The sequence below is a fragment of the Phalangium opilio genome, unplaced genomic scaffold (assembly GCF_054372755.1).
Source record: "Phalangium opilio isolate 3A_F unplaced genomic scaffold, DU_Popi_V2 ptg000013l_1, whole genome shotgun sequence".
NCBI lineage: Eukaryota > Metazoa > Arthropoda > Arachnida > Opiliones > Phalangiidae > Phalangium > Phalangium opilio.
Window position 1 is genome coordinate 5,497,717 of NW_028324148.1, and position 24,717 is coordinate 5,522,433.

The 24,717-nt window shown below is 35.6% G+C and overlaps 3 protein-coding genes and 1 long non-coding RNA gene across 6 annotated transcripts; 3 read left to right on the plus strand and 1 right to left on the minus strand.

Moving 5' to 3' along the window:
• The first annotated feature begins 292 nt into the window (after positions 1 to 292).
• LOC149707934 (C-reactive protein 1.1-like) lies at positions 293 to 1,382 on the plus strand. The gene is made up of 2 exons (XM_089864177.1): positions 293 to 823; positions 899 to 1,382. Exons 1-2 carry the CDS (start codon positions 392 to 394, stop codon positions 1,226 to 1,228), a joined length of 762 nt encoding a protein of 253 aa, XP_089720303.1. The 5' UTR covers positions 293 to 391; the 3' UTR covers positions 1,229 to 1,382.
• Positions 1,383 to 1,397: 15 nt separating this feature from the next.
• LOC149707935 (uncharacterized) lies at positions 1,398 to 2,847 on the minus strand. The gene is made up of 5 exons (XM_089863841.1): positions 2,842 to 2,847; positions 2,496 to 2,572; positions 2,335 to 2,407; positions 2,224 to 2,271; positions 1,398 to 2,157 (listed from the first exon to the last, which is right to left on the minus strand). The coding sequence occupies exons 1-5, from the start codon at positions 2,845 to 2,847 to the stop codon at positions 1,873 to 1,875; spliced, it is 489 nt and encodes a 162-aa protein (XP_089719967.1). The 3' UTR covers positions 1,398 to 1,872.
• Positions 2,848 to 8,285: 5,438 nt separating this feature from the next.
• On the plus strand, positions 8,286 to 9,965 carry LOC149707936 (uncharacterized). The gene is made up of 4 exons (XM_089863842.1): positions 8,286 to 8,445; positions 8,506 to 8,723; positions 8,835 to 9,133; positions 9,725 to 9,965. Exons 1-4 carry the CDS (start codon positions 8,361 to 8,363, stop codon positions 9,963 to 9,965), a joined length of 843 nt encoding a protein of 280 aa, XP_089719968.1. The 5' UTR covers positions 8,286 to 8,360.
• Positions 9,966 to 21,323: 11,358 nt separating this feature from the next.
• On the plus strand, positions 21,324 to 22,683 carry LOC149707937 (uncharacterized). 3 transcript variants are annotated; one of them, XR_016379971.1, is made up of 3 exons: positions 21,324 to 21,685; positions 21,940 to 22,035; positions 22,109 to 22,683. It is a non-coding gene; the product is annotated as an uncharacterized LOC149707937 (long non-coding RNA). The 3 variants fall into 3 exon arrangements; XR_016379970.1 differs by having other exon boundaries at positions 21,330 to 21,685; positions 21,943 to 22,035; XR_016379972.1 differs by lacking the exon at positions 21,324 to 21,685 and adding an exon at positions 21,827 to 21,857 and having other exon boundaries at positions 21,943 to 22,035.
• The last annotated feature ends 2,034 nt before the right edge of the window (positions 22,684 to 24,717 follow it).

Consider the following 24,717-nt stretch of genomic DNA (forward strand, 5'->3'; position numbering starts at 1 on the left):
TGCTTATCATTTTTCATCTGAAAATAAATTCGTTTCTAACAGAATCGCATTAAAAATAATTGATTGTATTAAATTCGATGTATTTATTTAATCTGACTCCAACTTCCTATATTCTCCGGGATCAAATGTCTCTTATCTACCAGTCTATGCGACGAGTCAGATCGAGTGTCAGGGAGTAAAGTTTTCTTTAGGCCTGCTATTCTCGATAACGTTTTACCCCTCCTGCCTTGGTTTCATAAAGAGGGGTAACTTTTTATCGAAACATCAGCGCAAAAGTAAAACTAAATCATTTTCGAGTGTTTTATTTGTGGGTCCTTGGGATGATTTCTTCTTCATAAACCAGTTCTTGACTGTAGAGAGAGAAGCAAGCTGCAGCAGCAACTTTATTTTAATGAACAAAATGGCATCTACGATCATTTCTTTAGTTTTTCTTCTCGTTTTCTTCACCCCTTTGTTTGCGGTTTCGGTAAATGTTAAGGCAGTTTTTCCTTCAAATCCCGGAAATTTGAAACGATTTCCAAGGATTATTTTGGACGGTACTTTGCCTAATATGAACGAATTAACGATTTGTCACTGGGTCAACGCGCACGCCATAAAATCAAAGGGTGTCTATGTCATTTCGTACGCTCATGGTCAAGCGGCTGATGAAATCCGAACTGGCGTTGTTCCGAACGGCGGTATCAACAAAACTAAGCTAATCTTGAGCATTTCAAACGAAACCTTTTCCGCACCTACTGAAAGGTTTAGACCGGGCAAGTGGCATCATACGTGCTTCACATGGACCAGTGGAGAAGGTCAAACTGCGGCTTATTTGGATGGAGAAGTATAATTAAAGATTGTTAATTTTTAGTTTTTTGTGGGAAAAAGGTTTATAATCAGAGCTAATTTCTAATTTCAGTTGGTAGGTAAAGGGATAAATATCCAAACTAGGGGCAAAGTTCGCTCTGGAGGAGTTCTAATGATCGGTCAAGATCAAGACGTTTATAATGGAAAATTTGATTTGGAAGAATCGTGGGAAGGATACGTCGCTGACGTACAAATTTGGGATGAGGCCTTAAAAATTGACCAAATAGTCAGCATGGCTCGCTGCAATATCGAACTAGAAGGGAATGTCTTCGCCTGGATGAAAACACCAATTAGCGCAGTGGAAGGGGTTGGTTTCAGCGCCGCCCAATTATGCAAAGGAAATAATGAAATGGTGGCCAAAAGACACATTATCTTAACTTGAAAGCAAAAGTGTTTTTATATATATATTTTTTTTCTCATTTGAGTCAATAACAAATAACAATTAATATTTTTTACTGTTGTGACTAAAACATTACATTCATTAAAATTCTATAGTTATTCAGCAAGTATTACAATAGAGAAGATACTCTATTGTAATACTTGCTGAATATCTACAGAATTTTAATGAATGTAATAGTCACAACAGTACAAAATATTAATTGTTATTTGTTATTGACTCAAATGAGAAAAAATATATATGGTCCTATAAAAAACAGTTAAAATAAACTGTTACCATTGTGTATAAATCTTTGTCTTAACAAAATAAAAATTTATAAAAAATAGTGAACTTATCAATTTTAACATTTACAATGAACTTGAAAAAATATATTATGCCTTCTTAGTTTTAAAATATCTTAGTATAACAACAGTATATTAAGTATAACAACAGGTTCAATCCCGAAGACCAAGTTATGTCACCTTCCTCTGAGCAAAAGTCATAACTATCATGCTAAAACCATTAGCGATAAAACTTCGAAGAGACCCTGGTGCTAGCCCACGATACAATGCTATAAACCCTTTTTCTCTGACTATTCCACGCAAGCGATTCAAAACAGTGTCGTTTCTTAAAATTCAAAATTAACAATATTAGTTACCAAGAACGGTACAGTTGTACCACCATAAGTCAATGCTCAAAACCGAGATATATTTTCCATAGTTTCCTTGAACTTGCGATTTGACTACTTCTAAAGGCCAAACAAGCCACCAACCTAATGAAGCCGCGATTCCTGAACTTAGAAAAGGGCCAAGAATTTGGTTTTGTACTGAGCTATTTGAGACTGAGCTGGTATTTAACTGTCGCCGTGCCGAATCAAGTAATATGAAGTAGGTGGTCATTAAACCGGTAGTTCGACACCAAGTGATCCCAAACCCCTACACATGAAAATGAAGAATAAGTTTTATCAATCCTCCATCTTAAAACAGTAACCAAGTACGTACAAAGTACAGCTTCGGTAATGACCATGACTGCCCAATTTGCCTTCTCACCTATAATTTACCATGTTTTTCGGTTTTATGCGCGAATCAAACGTTTCAAAACGAGGAACTCACTTTAAAATATTCTAAATTGCATTCTATAATAGATCGTGCTGTATTAGCTATGATACCACCACCAATTACTCTCCTACATTGTTAATTATCCATTAGAATTAATGTTTTTTTATCACTTTGTACAACTAACAATTGCAAACCCCCACTATAAGGTACTGTACCCTAGCTTTGTGAGTGCTGACAACCGATGTTGTAACAGTATATAAAGAATAAGCTGTCGTTCGAAATAGGGAGTTGCCTATCCTGTATCGTGAAAACAAATTTCCTCACGCGCGGCTTTCTTTATCCATGATTCCAATCGGTGTCAGGGCGGCCTAATAATAATAATACAAAAGTTTAATAATTACCTTTATTTTTATTCTGATAATAATGAATTGATTCTCTCATTTATTTTTTGAGATTTAATTTCAGTTTGGTATTCATCCCTAAATAAAAGTATTTAAGGTTTTTTCGAATATCATGCAATGCCAAAGTGTTGTGTTAGAGAAATCCTGCGAATAAACTGACCACCATTAGTAAAATTGTAAATAGAGTGATAATGAAATTATTTCCACACTATATTAACAATTTTTGCAGGGATTCTCAACAATCATTCACCACAACTCTACTTATTTATCTTCATTAATAACTCACCATTGTTTAAATAGAAAATTAGCAAATTGCTCGTTCGTGAAAGAAAATTTCTTCCTTTCAGCTGACCACCTCTCAAAAACAGCTTTTCCTACATTCACTTTATATGTTTTACTTTTAAATCCTATAGGTTATTCTATTATTTCCATAATAAATTAAATTCCACAACGACTGGCCTAAGAACCGTTAGAAATAAAACCGCACGTGCACGAACATACACAACACGTTTGATTAAAAAAAGAATTTAGGAAGTGAGAGCGGGAAAACCGACTTGGTAAGAAGTTGAAAGAACACGTGCGACGGATTTGCTCCACCTCTCAACTCCTCATATTAACCACGACTTTTAGCCCAACACCCCCAAAATACAGAATAGACTCGCCTTCTAGTCCAGCTAGCAAAGATTATTAGCAAGTGCGAACTTAGCTAAAAAAGAGGGCCATATAGATTATGGCACCATCTGTGTTGAAAAAGTGAACTAAATTTTCTATTTTTGAAAAAATAGGGTGTGATACTGTGCCTTTAAATGGTGACTACTACTAAAATATACTACTACTATAAAATTACATTACCCCCAAAATAATAACATGCTGCATGCGCTACTCGACCAATGCCAGATTAAATATTACTACTAAAATTATATACTACAAATATTAACACTACTATATACACTACTACTACTACGCGTTAAGTCAATTGTACTCATCACTAGTCGCTCGTTGGTCTCGAGACTTGAAGAAAACGAAGAATGTAGATTTGGAGAAAAGTGGCCATAGAGTTGAAGAGTTGAGATTTCCCGATACGAAATTCGATACGGCGTGGACTACTACGGGCTACTACGATGGTCGAAGGCAACGGCTGGTCATGATTAACTTCTGGTGTGAGGAGAGCTGGTCTCAAGTCAGGATTCTAAGTAGCTTTGCGGCCAGCGCGGAGGCTAATCCTTTTTGTCCATCCTTGGTCCAGGAGAAGTTTTTAGGTTATGAAGTTGCTGCTTCGGCTCACGAGCTCAGAATCATTTTCCTTTTTTGGTTTAAGTTCCAAAACCCCTTCTATATTCAGCCTTGCTTGAGTTTTTGGCTTTCCATGACCACCACCATTGGTCCCAAGTGGGTTCGCCAATTATGGCGCATGGCGCCATTTTGTATTTGATGTTTTTCGCGGTAATGCGCTAAAAACCGTTTCCCACGAGAAACGCACTACTATCAGCTTATACTGCATTGGTCGATAAATTCTGGCAAAGGAACGAGTTCAAAAGAAAAGCATGGAATACACTTTTTCTTATCGTAATTGATGACCCTAGGTATGGCTTTTGTTTTATAAAGAGGAAAAGGAGCGGTGACAATTTACGGGAGTCTAATGGCGACGCTGAGGTTTGGAACCCCGCCGGTATACAATATTCACCATTTTTCCCTATGCTCTATCCCTTATGATCTACGGATTTCTACTATCTTTCAAATCTATACGTAGGCATGGGCAAAAGCAATTATATACAGATGGAAAGAACTAGTTCTTGGAATTTAGTAATATTTCGTTACAACTACTTGGCACCAAAAGTCATTGGCCAGAAACAAGTAGATTGTATATATATATGGACCTAAGTAAAGCATTCGACCGAATGAACCATAATATCTTCCTTATAAAACTAGACTGGTATGGAATGCATGGAAGAATGCTAGACTGGATTGCAGACTACCTCAATGATAGACAAAACTACTTAAAAATTAACCAAATCATCACAAAACCATATTCAAATCCATAAAAGGTGTACCTCAAGGCTCAGCATTAGGACCCCTATTATTTGTAATCTTTATCAATGATCTACTGTGGGATAAATCCTACATTAACCAGGCTTATGCTGACGACAATAAGATATATCGAGAAATCAAAACTATAGAAGACTGCAAAATTTTGAATGAAAAACTACTGATACATGATTGGGGTGATCTTAATAAATTACCACTAAATACTGATAAAACTTACATTCTATTGCATACGAGGAAGACGAACTTTATTAAACACAAATATTTAGTAGGGAATAAGAACTAACCAAGGAAATATGACATGCAAGACTTGGGAGTGATGCTAGACACAAAATTACACTTCAACAAACACATAGAAATAACACAGCATACCTTCTTAAGAAAGTTATAAGCACTATATCGCCTAGCAAAAACACTTAAAACTACAGATATATTTGTTACATTATATTAAACCTTAGTAACGACGAAACTAGAATATGAAAGTCTTGTTTTGGGGGTTGCTCAAACTACAACATAATTAAACTTTAACGAGTACAGATCAAATTTTTAGACCTTTGTAATAAAAATTTAAAAATCTCAATGAATATAAAATATCAAAATTGAACAATTTACCACTTAAAGACAGATTTAAATACTTAGAGTTATCCTTCTTATATAACCTAATTCATAATTATGTCAATTGCTCTTATCTATTGAAGAATATTATTTTTCACGCTCAACAGAAAACAAGGGAAAAAACTTCATTCTACAATAAAAATAACAACCTGTTAAATCCTATTTTAAGGATACAAAATACTTAAAACAATCTAAATAACGCCCCAGACATATTTAATTCCGAAGAAAGGTTTCTTTCAGAGAGAACTTAAGAAATGCTTTTAAGACTTTTAATTTTATTTGACGATATATTTTAAATATATGGAAAACTGTTTTAGCCCTTGTACTTTTAAAATCTTATACAATATTTTAATAATTTAATTTAGACAAAATTGAATTTTAATTTAACACTCTGTATTTCTATGAAAAGTCCTAATTGGATGTTGTTGTACAGAGTTAATAAACTTGAATTGAATTTTGTTGTGATTAGTTTTATTACAATCAGAATAAAATTTGTCATTACTGTGAAATACTTTATTTTATTTTTTAATTTATAAGCTTACAAAACTATAAGCCGACACAATCAATCAAATATTGACAGGTTGAGAAAATCTTCAAAAAAGAGGAGAGTACGTAAAAGTCCGGTCCCCGACTTAACAGTGTCCGCCATCTTGTACTCTCTGCGGCCATTTTCCGGCTATAAGGTCCTTTAACTATAGTGATTAGAAGCTCAGATAGTGAAAAAAGGGGGATAGGAATATGAAATGGGCTAAACATGACACTGGCGTATGTAGTCTTTCGGGTTCATTGGAGTATTTATATTACTAAAAGAATTATGAATTAAGAATTTATTCGCTATTGTTTTATCACAAACTTTGATGAAACTTTTATGCGTCGCTTTTCAAAAGGATACCGCTTAATATTGCAACGTGTTTCTTATTTTATGGACTTCTAGCTAACACGAGATCATTTCTACGGTAACCATAAGATGTCGGCACACAACAGGAACTTTACAATCGACAACACAAGAGTGAAAAATAATTTTGAAACATGCTCTTTAATTCTTTCCCCTCAAGTTAATTTTGACTCACAATGAAAACAATAGTGTAGTTTAACATCCGCTAGTGAGCGCCAACTTAATAACGGAGCCAAATTACTAAGTTTATGATAAAGTATTTCATAAGTTTTGCAATTTGTGGATTTATTCTTAAATAACTGCACCGAAAAGAATGAAAAATTGAGAACTAAATTACGAATAGTATTGATTCGACAACAAGCAAAGACATAATGAACTGCAAGTACGGCCCTTTGTTATTTTGTAGAACAATTAGATCGTTTGTCTAGTCTTACTAGTTACGTTGTGAAAACAGCAGCTTGACATTTCGCCAGGCCTTTGTATCAGCGCAGTCTCAAAACCACCCTGGTCTGTAAATGAATATTAGCACGCGTTAAAAATTAATGAAACTAAAAACGGGGTGCTTAGCAACGATCAATTCGAGTTCCCACAACAGTCGGGCGTAATCGATACCGAGATGTAAGACCATTATCTTTCCTCCAACTCCTTAGTAATTAGGAAAACAACTTTAGGACTTGGTTTCAACGGGATACAAAATTCTTTCATGGCACAAATTAAAAGAAACATTCCAAAGCGAAAGCTCAGAAAACAAGTTCAATCATGTGGAGGATTTTATCAGGATTTCCGTCAAATTATTCTTAAGAGCGCTACGGTGCAACTTGAGAACAAACCAAAATACTAAAATACATTGTAAAAAATTCTCTTGCAATTGGTTCGCGTACGAAACGGCGTCCACTACAATTAAGAAACTAAAAGGAAATAATGATGCAAGACGAAACAGTAAAATACTATAGAGCACCCTACATTGAAGTAAGTTTAAAGCATTTCATGATTTACTACTGTTCAAAGATAATGTTACTAGCCCAATCTAAAGGACTTACTTCGACTAAGATAATTCACTAGATTATGTTCGGATTTTGTCTTTCATAAACTTCAGCTGAGTATGTTATATTTTTTTTCAAGTTATCGCCATTTGTTTATTCGAATGAACAGGGAGAGAAAACTGGCTACATGATCAAGTTCATGCATGTTTTACAAATATTTGACAATATCAAGTAATTAAGCGTGACGTTTGTGCTCTGTTTTCATGGTGCTCGTAATAACCGCAATGCTGGAAATATTTTTCAGCGTTACTATTACCCCGAATGCTGATGAGTTTTGGGGCACGAAAGTTAATAATTCGTGGAACGGAATACTAGGAATGCTCGAGAGAAATGTATAATTACAATTTTATTTTGAACCAAGAATTCTCTTCTCGATACTAAGAACATGTTAACATGGCTTTATCCTCTTCAACAATCCAAGCTTACTTTGTAACAAAATTTCATGGTTTGATCGCAATTCTGATATAATATAAATATCCCACTTTGTAATTTTAATTTCAAGTTTGGGTGGAAATAATTAGGGCATAGTTGATTCGAAAATAAGTAGTTTTGAGTTTTTTTGTCACTTAACATGGGAGGATTAGTTTGGAATCCGAATCTTACCATATTCTTTTAGTAATACGAGTTAGTTCCTGGTCAACTTGTTTCAAAAATAATTGAGTAAAACTTTCAATACGTAGGAGGGAGATTTTGCAATATCTCCTATGGGATTAACCACTGCTCGTTTCAACTCATTTTCATCTTCACACCCATTTTGGAGTTTGAGAACTCAAATATTATTCGGAACAAACCAATCAGATGAGAATGATATTTTCTCTGCTATAAATGAATGGGTAACTTGCCTTTCCTAATTTCCAAATAATTATTGTAATCAAAGACATCAAGTTTCACTTCTCAAGTCTATCAGTCTTTATCAGTCAACAGGATCAAGCTTTCTTTTTTAGATTGAACTGAATATGTTAAATTTTGGTTTTTAATTCGTTTGCATCTTGAAACAGTTGACCTTTATGCAATATTCTAAAAGTATTGATATGAAACATCTAGATAATAGTGTGGTCCGTTGTTGTCGTTCTGCTGATTTACATGACGGGGAAACTAAACTCTATATATGGCAAAGTGAAATCCGAACTGCCATTCATGTTTTTGTTGCAATGCCTTCTGGGAACGAGTAAGAATTAATAAAGTAACGCTATGCTCATTTCATAACCGAATTCAATTTCAATCTCAGGTCCCCAAAGTTTGAATTGCAACGGAGTATCTCGTTTTCTTTCGGTTTTGTGGAGTCTGGCGTCTTTCGTTCTATTGGTTATTGTATCGTCGGAAATGACGTCAAAGTTTTCGAGCAAATCGGAAGCACTTCCCTTCGAGACCATTGAGGATGTATTTCACTTTCCCAATGCGAAGCCAGTGTTAACCAAAAACGATGCATTTACCAGTTTCATTCAGGTCAGGATAACTGTTAATATAAGAATTACGCGTTACTTCTCATCCGGTAAATAGAAATCATTCGTGGTTCTCTTCATAGGTTTAAAGAAATTTCATTTATTTTCGATTTAGAAAAATGCGTTGACTAACATGGCGTATGCGGAAGTAATAAAGCGAGCAGATGCGAACCCAGATTTGTGTTACCAGACATATGGCTCTATAATGGCAAACGATGACATTGAATCAGGAATTGAAAATCGAGAAAAATTTACCATTTCTGGGGATATGCTAAACTGGAGTGTAATAAAGAGAAGATACTCTAAGACAGGAAGTTGCAAATTTAAACTAAGCAAATCTTTAATGAAAATCCAGTTGGTGTTGTATTTCAGGAAAAACATTTCGCAAACGCCTGTCATGGCCGTGAACAAAAGGTTAGTGTCTCATTCGAAGTTTTGTTAGAACTGTGTGAGCCCAATGTTTTGGGGTTCGAGTCGAGTCTAGAGTCCTAAGAAAGCTTTTATAGAATCTCGAATCGAGTCTTTTAATTGGTATCGAGTCCGTAAGTCAGCCTCAGAACTAAGTTTCAAGTCCCAGTGTCAGGATAAATTATTTCTATTAATACTATTAATAGTTTAATTTTACATAATTATATTACAATAATAATAATTAATAATTTCAAATTAGGATAAATTATACAAAGTATAAACATGCAGTGCCCACGACGAAATTGACGGGCAGTAACAATAATTTTAATTTTAGTTTTGGTTAGCCGACGTCAAATTTTTGTCCAATCTCCTGTCTACCCTAAAATTTAAATCGGTAAAACCCCACTAAATACCGCGTTCTACTTAAAATTCCGGGTCCCCGAGTTCGAAGTAAATAAGGTGCTAAGCCTCGCTTCGAGTTCAATAGTGAGGCTTTTTGAGGACTAGTCACAAAATTTTGGTTAGAGTCGAGTACTCACCTTTAATCGAGTATTCGCACAGGACATAGTTTTAAGTTTATGGTGGAACTAATTTCAGCATATTTGTCAGGTTGCAGCAGCTCACCGAGGGCGATTGCTTCCAGGATCTGAACCCGTCTTTGAAAATAGAATTGCATCCCTGTCAGAGAACAGAAACCCCTGACTCGTTCGTCGTCATTAACGTCTCCGCTTTCATGGTCATTTTCCGCATTTGCCTCGTCGGATACTCCGCATCATTCGTCACTCTTATTCTCGAAATATACGTTGACATGTTGAAAGTTAACATGGTAGTGCCTTAACTTATCGGTGTCATTCCTTTAAACCGACATTAATCCTTTAAAAAGTACTTAAAACATGGCAAAAAGATGTAGCATATCCAAAAGCATACCCATCACCTAATAAATCCCATTTTGACCCTAGTGCAATAGTATCACATTTTAGTGAATTTTGTGACAATAGCATCATCGACTGCAACTTTAGACCGACATTGCTCCTACATAAAGAATGTCTACAAAACATATCCATCACCTGCAAAATCGATTTTAGACCAATCTCTGGTACACTGAATATTTTCAACTACTGCTCAGGTTAATATATGAAATTCGTCCGCTTCATGGTACACCACACAAATTCATACCAAGAATTTCATATCAGGTCCTTCAACTATAGTGATTAGAAGTTCAAAGAGTGAAAAAAGGGGGAAAGGAACGTAAAATGGGATAAATATGACACGCCAGTCTTTCCGGTGTATTGAATTATTAATATCACTAAAAGTGTTTCGAATAAAGAATTTCTTTCCAATATTATGTGACTTTTATCACAAACGACACAATATTCACTTATGTAACAAATTAAGAGAAACCCCACAGAGGCTCGGAAAAGAAGTTAAAACACGCAAAGAGTTTCCAAAGACCGACCTTTTTAATTTTTCGTGTACCAGGTGCCCGCGGTATGCGAAAATCGATCCCCTCAAGCTATTTTGGTAAGCAACTTTAGGACTTTCGCGCTTTCAATGGGGTGCAATATTCATTCATGAAACGAAATAAAAGAAACATTCCAAAGCAAAATCTCGGAAAACAAGTTCAAACGAGCAAAGGATTTTCTCAGTATGTCCTTCAAATTATCTTCGTGGGTGACATAGGCGTAGAGTTTCGTAAATGTTTGGTGGGGCCCGGCCCAACCGGCCTGGACCAGTACATAGATAGAATCATGCATGATGCATGCATATGATGTATATAAATTCCTAACGAATATTAAGTACTAAATTTATATATAGTACATTATATAGTATATTTATTAAGTATATCCATGTACTATGTTTTCCTCTAAAGATACTCTAGGCCGTTTTAAAAAAAATTTATCCGTATTTGCGCATTGTAATGCGAATGTAAAAATCCTTACAAAAATTTCGAGACCACTTTTAAAACTCGGGAAAATCACCAAATTAGGAAACTATGAGAGCGACTTAACCCATAAGACTAATTTATACTTGTGCTTCGAAAAACATTTTGAAAATTGTTTATCTACTCTATGGAGTTTTACCAGCGCCGCGCCTTACCAGGGATACTAGATGTTTAAAGACGGATTATAAGCTTGAGCCTTTCACGTACGTTCAGACGAGACTGGGGCAGAGGGTTTTTTAACGGGGATCTATAACGCGCGACGCCTTGTTTTTCCATATCAAGGATAAAATGAATTCCTATTCCGAGTATTCTCCCTTTTTTTGCGTTCCACAGCGCGCCTGTTTCTCTCAGATTTCGCATCCTCCCGCCATCATCCTTGATTTGGCTTTGAATTACACTAAAATCTAGAAGTCCGGTAGACTGTACTGCGCATGACACGCCGATAACTCTGTCGCAATTTCCGTCTCCCTTCGAATCCCTCTTAAAGCATCTAGTATCCCTGGCCTTACATTCGTCGCACTATTCCAAAAGCGGATTATGCTTCACACATAAAGTACGTAAGTCCCAATTTTCCATAGCTTTGGCAATAGATTTCATGACATTTCCGAAGTAAAAACAAAACACAAGAGCAAAAAACTTTTTAACCAATCAAAAGTCCCCTAACCGTAGATAACCTTTTTAATTCCGGACCAATCGGCGACGGCTATTACTATTTTTTTGAATGGGACCTCGACTCGACCTCGCCGGCGACATAACCGGGAAGCTCGAAAGGCAAATTAGCGATATCGTTCGTTAGTCGTTATATTATATTAAACGTTTTAAAGCTCAAGTTTAGAAAATTTTCGAGTCATTTAATAAGCCTTCAACTAAATATTATAAGATTTTTTTAATTTCAACAGAAAAATAGCTCTGCGAATAATAGTAGACTCGAAAACTACACTAAGCTTCGGCTAGGTATCGGCGGTATCCCGAATTCCCGATTCCCAAGCCGCCAGCGGCTGGGCTCGCCGTAGCCGCGAGAACAGAAAATATCCTAATAAAAATCAGATACACGGCGTCTTAAATAGTCTAAGCAAAAGCTACCCAGATTTATATGATTTTCGTGCCTTACTCCCAAGTAATCTTTGGTATTGTGTATAGTTTTAACCAAAGCTTTCAGTCTTTATAGTAGTTCCCTAATTTATGTATGTACCTGGTTAATCGGTTCTTAAAGCGGAAGGATCACAAGGATCCGAAGGAGCCGCCCTACCGAATTATATTCCTCCGCATAAGGGGAGGGGGTTCTTTCCCAGGAGCTTGGAGAATATCGTGTAGCTCCTCCAGGCACAATGACACATGATACTTACTTCATGTGTAAAGCCTAATCGGCTTCTGACTATACTAGACGAGAGCATGCTAAAACGGGTTATTTTAAGAAGACCAGTTGCACTTTTCAATCCCATCCCTCATTCCTTCCATTATTTGTGTCATTGGTCAAAGAAATTGTTGTAGTATCTAAATTTAATTGACGTGAAAACCATGAAAACCAGCCAATCTGGTTAGGATGGGCTGCCAGCCGCTGCTGCCTTGACCGGTCAACTCACTTTCTCAACACTTTTAGCCACATCGTATGATGTACATCTACGATGTGGACATTAGTATGACCTGCCCTGTTGGCAGTGGCATTGTAGGAGAATCTCTGTACTGCCCTCTTTGTACTGCCTTTGGCAGTAATAAAAGTTTCTTTCCTCATTGAAGGGAGAGTCAATGGGAGCTGATGGGAGAGGATTGTGGTGAGGTTATATTTTTCGTTCGTCATTGAAGTAAGAGTTAATATGAGAGGATTAAGCATTGCATTAAATTGTACTAGTAAGGCTAAGCATTGTTTGTTTCTTATTTGCTCTATGTTTCAAGCGAGAGAGAGAGAGAGAGAGGATTATGATATAGCCTTAAAATGGAAGGTTTAATACTCCCTTTAAAATTACTATCACCCGTCGACAAGTATTTCACGCTTTCAATCCCACTCCCCTATTTCATCATTCAAAGAAATCGTGAGGAATTTTAAAAGCAAAAGCTTCTCGGAACCGGGTTATTACAATTATAATATAAGTTAATTTCAAGCTTTCTGTTTAAGTCGCACTATTTCAATTAGAACATAAGTGAATTTATTGAAGTAACAATAATTAAGTAGACAACAATGTGGCTACTATTATGGCCCAGCCCTTGGGTCGTCTTGTTTACATTTTACAGAACAAAATAAAATTCTTCTGTTCGGAAAACACTGCTTTGTAGTGGTTTTAAAGGTTTTTTGCAGTTAGTTAAACGAAAAATTATTTTTATGAGGTCTCTATCTTCATGATTTCGGTATTATGGATGACCAATTTTTGGAGGGGCCCGTGGCCACTTCTAAAATTTTTGGGGGGGCTCGGGCCCCACGGGCCTATAGAACTCTACGCCTATGGGTGCTCACGATGTGCTCGGAGGGATCCCAACAAGCTAAATTCTACGCGCAATAAGAATACTGCGCGGTTGCTTTGTCGAAGTGTGAAGAAACTTGAGAAGGGACCAAAATACCTGAATTAATACATTTAAAAACATTTCATTGGGTGCAATTCTTCTCCTACGAGACTGCAATGACTACAATTAAGAAGTAATAATGAACGTCGAAATAGCAAAATTCTATAGAGCACCCTGCAAGGAAGTAGGTTTTAAGCATTTCAAGATAATGTTACTAGTCCAATCGCAAGGATGCTGCTGGCCCATTAGTCAGAATGTAACATTCAACCGAATCCCGTTGGACCGCATATAGCCAAAATTTGCGGGTTTATGATCTTAAAATTTTCAATGCTATTAAACGATATATTTTTAACGCCAATTTTACAAACCGAATTAAAAATATCTCTTTTGGTTTAAAAAAATATCCTTGTTCTAATACTTGCGTCTATCAATACACTTTTCTATATAAATCATGACACTGCGATGGTCAAATCACAAGTTCAATAGCATACCTCTATTGTAACCGAACCGAACCGAATCTAAGCTAACCTGACCTGAACTGTAAAACAATCAATATTTTGAAAAACTTATTGTTCAAGGACCTTAGTAAATATAGCGTTTATTGTTCCAGGATCTTAAAAATTTGTTGGAAAAGGCCCGTTTTTATTATGCAATGATCTCAATGAAAATAAAAATATTTTGCAAAATCACTGATACCACCAGTTCAAAACCTAACCTAACCAAACCTGATTTAACTAACCTTAACCTACTAAACTATTATCATTTACTCAAAATATTTCAAATATTTAAAGGCCTTTATTGCAATAGGGTTTTTTAATTAAAACATTATGTAAAATATTTTCCCGTGTAACTCATTGAAAAACATAGTTGGACAGGAAGGCTTTTTTGCGTTTGATAAAGCAATGACAGGCCTATATCCTTGAACAATTTGGATGGTATAAATTGAAATCTAAATTAGTTATTCAATTAAAACCGCTTCGTTTCGCTAAAGTTGCCTAAACCAATAGATGTCAGTTAAGTCGGGATTTCTAAGATTTCATTTCCCAAAAGAAATGCTATCGATGAGGGTGGATAAAATGGGGGTGTAAACGAGTGTCATAGAATTACTTATGGGCAAGCAGCAATGACAGGATAGATAAGGAGGAAAGAAACGAAACAACAAATGTGGTCGCTAGAATAGCCATAGAAAGTCTGAGAACTCTTTTACTCCTGTAGCCACAGATAACCCCTTGAGATAAGGAACATATTATAGTCCTGTTCAAGCAAACTTGACCAAACTACATTATTTCCTATAATGTTTAAAAAACTATACGAAAATCTCAATTCGGATTTCGGAAATATACTCACTGCAAAATTTTCCTAATTGAAAAAACGGACTTATTTTGTATCGTTTCTAAAAGTCAAATTCTGGAAATCGTATGCCTATTGTGGTGTATTTATTTCTTTTATTTATACATAGACTTTGTTATGTGGCATGCCTGACATAAAGCGTCTTTTTCATTGGTCTTTTTCTGTTTTTCAGTGCATTTTTAGATTAGACTTTCCGGACCGCATTTACAGTTCCCGGAAATTTTTAACATTATATTCCTCTTACAATGTCTATTACACCATTGTCACTCTAACTCCACCATCTTCTGGTATTTTACCCATCCCACATAGACACCAATCTGTACTTACTGACATCTACACACCACCATCATCCGGTCTTTTGTCCATCCAACATAGACACCAGTCTGTACTTAATTGCTTCTAAACACCACCATCATCCGGTCTTTGTCCATCACACATGGACACCAGTCTGTACTTACTGGCTTCTACACACCACCGTCTTCTTGTCGTTGTCCATCCCACATGGACACCAGTCTGTACATAATGTCTTCTATTTCCATCATCATCGTTAAGGTTACGAGACACGTCTAGCCTCCCAATGGTGGGGCTTCCACAATTGCGCTGTTCTTATTTGAAACCTTTATATACTACCGATTTGAGTAGGGCGAAACATCAGGCATACCCTTCATTTCAAACATCGATATTAGTCAAGACTATCAAGAATGTCTAATTATTCTTTTTTAAAAAGATGTAACGCTCATTATGGTGAATAGCGGACGAAGAAAATATATAATGTTAATTACATTTATTTTTGTATTTAAGATAATCTTGTTTCTCAACTCAAAATTAATATAGAAAGAGTAACACAGCAGTGTGTGTGTCCGTCCGTTGTTACACTAGTGCGATGCGTTAGCAGTTCGCCTTGTGTTGTTGTCTAAAGAAATCCCACAGAACCTAAATATTCCCTTTTTCCATAATATAAAGTGAATATGTGGAAATATTTTTCTTATTTACGATGACTTTTGTAATTTTGTAGCTTTAAAGCTCTGTTTCATTTACAATTCACTTTTATTGCGTTGTTCCATTGCGACGATGATAAACCGTAGCTTGTGGTCATCCAACTATTGGCTCTCGGATATTCCGAAAACTGTATTATCCCAAATTCCTTGCCAGCAGGGTTAGCAAGTACCTATCCAGTCTGGTTTAAACCACCTGGTTTAATCCGGATTAATCCACTTAAAAAAATCCACCTAAAATATCCGGCTTAATTGTGAATAGACCCTTAAAGATAATAAACGAGCTGGACACCTTATATCGCCGAGTCGGGATTTTTTCGAATAGAGTACCAACGCCATCTAGTGGCGAAAGGTTTCGTTGAATAAATTTATTCGTCTGCTCTTTCAAATTCAAAAAACTTTACTAAGCCTTTGCCAAAATCTAAAACTGTGTAATTTCAATACCTTTCTACGATTTGAGACTCCATTGCGAAAAACAACAAGGCAATTACGTTGTGAGCTTGTGGTGAAGCGAAATCTGCTCTAAAACAGTTCCTAAATCACTTTCACCTGAAACTTCAGTTCCCAAGTTCCGCCATTAAATTTTTAAAGTACACTTCCTTGCCACTACTGCGCAAAATCAGCCCATAGCCGTCTAAACCAATCAGATTAATATACTGATTACCCAGAATGCTCTGTCAATCCTCAAAAGACGGTTGGGAAATTTATACGATTTTCTTTAAGGGTCTATGGGGGAAAAATCAATTTGTGGCATAAAAATAATTAAAATACAATCAGAAACAAGACAAAAATATATGAAGCGGTTATAAAAGATAATTTATTATTCATTTTCATCTGATTTAGCCTTAATGCTGAGAAATCTGGTTTTTTTTACAAATTTTTCAGCTTTTTCATAACCTAAACAATTTTTTAGTTTGGTCCAAACAAGACCATACGTAGAAAAGATTCTTTCTTGTCCAGCCAAGCTGGATGGACAAGTTAGCAGTGATGAAACGAAATTACAAAAATCGCTTGAATGTTTGTTTGCCGAAGCTGAATGTCCATCTTTAAGTTTCAGCGCCAAAATTTGCCACCATTTCCGCAGTTCAATATTGTCGACAACGTTTTTTCGGAGCATAAGGCTTGGATAAAAATCGGAATCATTTATTTTTGCAGGCTAATACTACCGGTAACAATTCTTCATTTCTTTCCGATATCCATTCCTCGGCTGCAGCTTCCTCGAGGATCCAATAAATTTGCCAGGAAATGGCATGGTAGTACTGAATATGTGTAACGTTTCTTTATAGCAGGCGTATAGGCTTCGAAGTCTTGGTTATCAATTAGATCCATCCAAATCTCCATAGTTTCAGCCAATCCAACATTGTCTGATTGCAGTCTATCCAGGCAAGTGCTCACGAATTTGAGCTGTTTTGATAAATGGGTGGCATTCGGATAAATCTGCACATTATCAAGAATTTTGCAAATAAAAAGACACATTAAAATTCAAAGTTTATTTTTAACTTGTTAAAACATAAAAAGGCATTTATCACAGTGTGGGTAAAATGCATTTACATCTTTAGAGTTTTTCATTAGAGAGGTTTGCTCTTGAACTCTGTTAAATCTTTCGCGTAGTTGTCTAACAATGGTCTTATAAACTTTGTTAACAGTAGTTTCATTAATGCTAAATATGTATCACAGTATCATCAATGAACAACGTTTTGAAATGAAGTGCATTGCTTCCTTTACAAAATCTGCAACATAAATTAAAATGTTCGTCAAATAATTGCTGGAATACCTATATCTCCATCGATCTAGCAAATGTATTAAACTCAAAAGCTTTTGCGTTGGATCTAGGTTGAGAGACACGATCCAAACACATTGATCTATTCATTATAGTTGGGCTTAAGATTTAAATGAATTTGACGAAAAATACAATCATACATACCTGAGTATCCTTTTAGCGACGAAATGCACCCCTAGTCCGCCACAGCGTGGGAAATAAGCCGGTGGCACAAAGCAAATGACCAGTTCAAAAATTGCCTGGTCCAGTTTAAAAATTAAATCGGATGAGTCAGTGGTCCTCGGGACCACTAAAATAATTCAAGGGTAACTAAAGTCAAGACATTAACTCCAATAGTTTAATTATCCACTTCTCTAGTTTAGCAGACGACATGCCCTAGTCAATGGTCATGGTGACATGGAGTCTTGGACCAGGTTATTTAGTCCAGTTTAAAAAAATCCCTATTTCCCACCCTGGTCCGCCATAAGCGAAAGACGTGACGTCATGCGAGACTGCGCAGTACGAATTTACTTTCGTCATCGTGAAAATTCGCCTCAGAAAAGAGCCATCTAACGGTTACTAAGCGCAAATTCAAAATGTCGCATAAAAATGGTTCAGTTGTACATTTCAAGGCCTAGCATTAGAGAAGGCAGTGGTTTTAAGACTAAGAAATATTTATTTAGGATTTTACCTTTAAATCCTTTAAATAATAACAAAATTTAAGCAATGAGAATTTAAACAGCGCGTTTTAAATTAACTGACCAGCTCACTGCAGTACTTAGGTAGCTACACGTACGCGTAAGGAATGGCTAGATAGAGAGTACGCGTAGTGTCAGCTTAAACTCTCTAGTGTCACTGTTTATTCGCCACTAGCATTTGTAAGGATGAATCGGACCTCCCTTCCGATTGACATGGTTTCCTTTCTTTGGCACATTTTTGAAATCAGAATCCAACGCTCGATTAGACTAAAGTTTTAAAGTATACCCCATTTGCAAAAACTCGGGTCTTCGTCTTGCTCTTTCTCGTACGTGCTCGACCTGGACGGTCAGTACTTTAACCCCAGCAACATTCTAGAAATTGTGTGGTAAAAATATTTTTATGTCGGTATCTTTCCTATAAAAATATTTCTATATTTGATTATATAAATTCCACCGATGTACATGCATTAGTGAGTTTTGGTTTTAGGTGAAGTCTCATAGATTTCAGGACTTTCAAGCACCCATGACTCGGGTTCTACGCATCGCAGCTTCGTTTCGTTTTGTTTTTCTTAATCTAGAGTGCCATTACCAGGGCATCATCGAGCTCAAACGGTGATACCTATTTTATTTGTTTTTATTTTTATATTTAATTTTAAACATGATGCAAACAACATGCTTCGGCCAAACATCTTCCATTTGCCAACAGATTTTCCCCGAGGGTCGGGCTCTTTTTTAATATACTTTAAAATGTTCAAGCTAGGGCATCATCGTGCAAAATTTTAATCGCGCTAACGGTTAATTTGTTACTGACGTTTCTAAATGACTCTCAAACATGCGGCCTAAACGTTTCGATTTAGATTTTCTAATTTTATAAGTTTACTCACATTTCATAGAACGAACCATCCTAGACCCGAGGAAAAAATAATTGTCACTCTAACTGAAACAGCCTTCGAGATATAACCGTTGATGTGAACCACTAATTTCGCTCTTCTTGAAGGAAAATTTCAAAAATACGCGCAATTTCACTACACTATTAAAACTCATGGGTTGAATGAGTTGGGCTATTTGAATTTTAAGTACAATTTGGTTAAAAAATAACCCAGTAGCATTTGAATAAATATTTCTTGGTAGTTTGGGATGGGGTGATTCAAACCCAAAAAAATATGGTTATTGCAGTAGCCCAAATTGGGTCATTTGCAATTTTAGGCAAACCAAGCATACAAAAGCACGGTTTGTACACTAGACGAATGATTAGAAAACTTTGCAATACCAGTCATTTAAAAGAAATAAGATAACTTTATTGATCGCAAAAGCTTCATGTTGCTTAAAGTGTTCGTGACATAATTTTCGTCATCCACAAACTTAAAATGCGAAAAAATCCTTGAAAAATCTAGTTTATTATAATATGATTACTTTTTAATTTGGTTTAGTAGTACAGGATTTTGACCAACATTCGACCTTGTTGAGTTTTCAACTATGACTGAGAGAATATTGATTTTAGAAAAAGTTTTGAAAAGTCGGTGTTTGACGTATTGTTTCAGAATTTGTAAATACTCAATAATGTTAGTTCCTCTTTCATTCGAGGGGTCGAACGCTGCCAAAATCTCGTAAGTCTCGTCCAAAAATCTCGCTTAAAATATGGAAATCCCGATTTCGAATTAGATTTCAATATTTCTAAAATGTAGAAGTAAAACTTCCTAAATCTCACCTTAAAATCTAGAAATGTCGTTGTACAATTTCGAAACCCGGTAATTATAATTTTTTTGTAAAGACAATGAAATTGATAAGAACGCATTTTTGCTGCTAACGCCAGATCTGGTCAAGGAACTTATTCCAGCCATTGGTCCAAGAGCCAAGTTTCTCTCATTGCATGCTACACTTAAAGTAACAGGCGGCTCCATGATCACCCCTAGCATGGTGGCTAATCTTCTGGACACCAATTTTACCTTGCCAAAGGCAGGAACCAATCAGAACTAATGCACTAGGTCCCATTGGTTCCTGCCTTTGGTTTAACTAGCCTTTGCCAAGCTTAGCCAACGTGTAGCGGGAAAGGTATCTTTCAGGGGGATCAACGGAGCTGCCCTTTGCTTTAAAGAAACGTTTGCTAAAAAACCAGACGTTGCAAATCCCACCTCTGAGTAAGTGGTCCAATAAAAAAGGCAATTTTTGACTATCTCTTCAAGAAGTATATAAAAAAAAGCGCCCGCTACTGGATACTTAGAAGAACGACTTCGAAATGTAAGGAGGCGTTTAAAAAAAGCACTTCTTTCGAAGATAAGTAGCCATTAAGTAAAAGCAAAAGCGCAATCATACCTTCAACGAGCACAGTTCAGACAGTTCTAGAGGAGACATGCGAAGATTCACCTTCGCATGAGGTTCCTGGTAGCATAATTTGTGAAAATTGTTTTCGAAGAACCTGTTTTTCAACACACATTATTTGCCAGGAAACTTCAATGAAGACGAAATGGAAGCCACGACAGATTGGCTCAAAGAAAACACGGTTACATATGCGTAAGTTAAGGAATACATGAAATTAACTGCTCCTATCAGACAAAAATGGATTAAAAATAACCCTGCGATACCAGTTGTAGACATTTTTCGAATGTATCCAAGACTAAAGGATATTCCTGGAATGGTATATATTCTGAGAGAGCGGTTGCTCTCTTAGATAAGACCTCATACTGCGTTTAATGTATAAGGGTGCTTTTTTGATTCGATGTAACTTTTTTCCTATCATGGTTACTGCTTTGAAAACATTCCACTGAACTAAAATTCGGACCCTTAATATGTGGTTAAAATTTCAAAGAGATCCCTCCATTAGTTTTTATTATAGAAAATAAAGTTGCTAAGGGTGGTTTTCATTTCCATAAAAAAATTCAGACATTTTGGCAAAAAAAGGGAAATTTTCCCATAGGAATAACATGGGAAATGTTTGCTGTGATAGCCAAATGGTCTCGACGATTTTTTGAAGACTTTTTATTCGATAGGTCTGAAAATGGTTTTAAATGAAAGGTTGAACATTTTTCTGGTGCCTTTCGAAGTTTTATTGAAAACAATTAATATTAAGTATTACTTTTTGTACTTTTAAGCACATACTTAAACTTACGACCTTTTATTCTGTTGGACTTACGTGGTATAATCCTAGCTAAAATCATAGAGAAACGTACTGTTGGACTTACGCTTTTTTACCGCTAATAGAGCGAAGTTTTTTGTTTACTAAATGCGTCGTCCGCTCTGTTTATGGGCGAGCTTAAGGCGAATTTTTTCACTTTTCATCTAAAAGAAGGGGTTAATTAGTCCCAATTTTATTTTATTCTCGTAAGTTAAACTTCATTATAATTTAATACAAAAGAATTTAAAGTTAAGATTTAGCCGATAATTTTTAAATTCACTGATTTCACTAAGCCTCGGTCAAAAGTTCAAGACAGGCTGATTGACTATTGTAGACTAGAGAGTAGAGACCAATTGGCCGTGTTGCGTTCGTTTTAAGGTGTTTCACCTGGTGCCATTGGCCAACGATAGCCGCTAATTAGGTAATTTGTTTAAATTAAATCAATTTTTGTTGTTTATAGTAGATCAATGCAAACTACGCACAAGGGTTCGTTCCCTGGTTTCTCGACTGGTGCCGTCAGGCAACGGTTACCGCTACGAAGATACGTTTTTTACTGGTAAAATAAATGATAGATTCAATCACACTATCACTAAACCCTGTCACTAAATCAACCAATATTTTTAATTCAGGTCCTTCCAATCATTTGTACTAGGTAACAATTGAATTATTAATTATTTTGCGCTCATTCTAACGTTACCTAAGAAAACAATAAACAATGGCCAGATTACCAACGATAAACGCTACAGAGATTATATCTGGTGCATGCGGTCAACGGTAACCACTGCGCAGATCATTTTGTTTGTTTAAATTAGTGGTAAAATAAATGATAGATTAAATCACACGATCACTAAACCCTGCTGACAAACCAGTTTTTTATCCCGGCTCTTGCAATCATTTTTATTTATAACCGCTATAATTTAGAATAAAGGTTTTTGTTTAAATTAGATACATTTTTGAAGTGTAAAGTAGATTAATTCAAACTACGCAGAAGGGTTCATTCCCTGGTTTCTAGACAACGGTTACCGCTACGAAGATACGTTTTTTGCTGGCAAAATAAATGATAGACTCAATCACACTATCACTAATTCCTGTCATCAAATCAATATTTTTAATTCAGCCTCTTCCAAGCGCGAAATTACAAATTAAAGGGATGTACAGTGTGTTAATTAATATAAATTTTGGATAAATATGTAACACACTATCATTAGTAGAGATGGGCCGATACCGATCCCATATCGGTACCGATATTTGGTTTTAACCGATATATCGGTATCGGTTAAAAATGAACCGATATTTCTACCCGATATTTTTTAAAGAAAAATACTTATGTTGAGAGTCGACGGCGCCCTAAGACTTAATATTTAATGAATCACAAGCCTAGAGAATTACAGCAGAGTGAGCAGACGACTTAAAAAGTCGAAAAGTTGCCGTTTTTGAACAAGTGTAAGTTAAATACTGCATTATTACATAATACAATTAGTATTATTTCTTTGGATACCTGGCCTTCAAGTTGAACGCGTGTTAACACGGGGAAAAAGTGTTTTCAGAAAATTTCCAAAAATATTAGAAATTCTCAAAATGGTTTTACATATCTAGTCTACTTCAAATACTCATATTGGAATAAGTTACAAGCTGTGATTTATTATCAAAATTAAGTTACTGTTTTCCGACCTATATTTTAGCATCTATTTTCTTATTTATTTTATTATTGATATCCGTTAATATATCGGTATCGGTTTAATATCGGTTTATTCGAAGGATCGGGTGAAATATCGGTATCGGTGCGTATCGGTTTCCCAAGTATCGAATGATATCGGTATCGGTTAAAACTGGTATCGGCCCATCTCTAATCATTAGTAATTTCTGAAGAGAGGAAAAACGGTTGAAATTAATTTTTTTTAAATTTAAAAAGCAAATTTGGCTCGGAAAAAACCCAGCGCCAGAAGCCTATCTTATAAAATTTTCACAATATGATTCGTTCAAGAATGTCTAGAATTAAGTCGCATAGAAGTAATAAATATATCACCCAAGTCAGCTGACTTGGCCAGGCAGGGCATAGCCCACTCGATCCATGCTCACGGACGCTGCTCTGCATCTTGCGTAGTGTTACGCGTGATCTAGTGGGCTATGGGCAGGGTAAACAAATACGGGGCTGCCAGGCTGTCTCTTACACAACACTGTTAGAAAAAAAGGTGTTTCATGGGTGTTCGGAAATACCTTGAGGTGTTTATACACTCTTTTTGGAGTGTTTTTTAAATGAAATGGTGTTTTCTTCGTAAAAAGGTGCTAGTTGACTCTTTTAAGGTATTTTTTAAGGAAATTGTGATTCACTGGTACGTAGACACACCTTTAGGTGTTAATTGACCCTTATTAAATGTTTTTTTAAACGGAAATAGTGTTTTTAATATAAATCTGTTCCAATGGTGCGAATAAACACCTTTGGGCTTTACTTTACACATTTTAAGCTGATATGGTGTCTTTTTAAGTGAAAGGTTATTGATATGAGCTTAGAGGGAAATAATCTACTAATTCTACCTGCACAGTTAAGCATCCTAAAAATAACCCAAAGATTTTAAAAATCTAAATTATTTAACATTTCTTAGGACTAGCTTATTCTAATATTTGAAGGAATTTATACTTATTTTGATTTTTCAATCATTGGAAAATAATTCTCGAAGAGTTCAATATGCTGGAATGTCTTGAAATTAGAGTAATTCATAAAGTTATCACTTGAATTTCCCCTTGACATAGGTTTTTATCTCTCCGAGTGACGTGACGTCACGGAGAGGTATTACACTGGACGTATCTGTGTGTCTAAGATGAAACAAAGCTTTATAGCTACACAACTACTAAAAGAATCGTAATGCCGAAAAATATTTAAAATATTTCCATTTAATATTCTGCAAAAAGAAAAATTTATCCTTTTGGAAGAGATCTTATCATCCTACTCGCTTTATATTAACTTTGATATGCGTGTTGTGTCTCGATTCAGATGCAATCTTGATTACTCGTTCTATATAAACTCTCTTTTTTGTCATTCCAAAGAAAGAAGTTTATCTTAAATAATTAAATAAATATAAGTGCTATGAATTATTTTAATTGTCAGTATTTTACGTTAATTATAATTAGGTAGGTTTAAGAAATTTAATTCCTAAAATAATTTTAAAAATAGCTATCTTTAACGTTATACTTCTTGGGAACACCTATATCAAAACTTTTGTAAATTAAGGGTATAAAA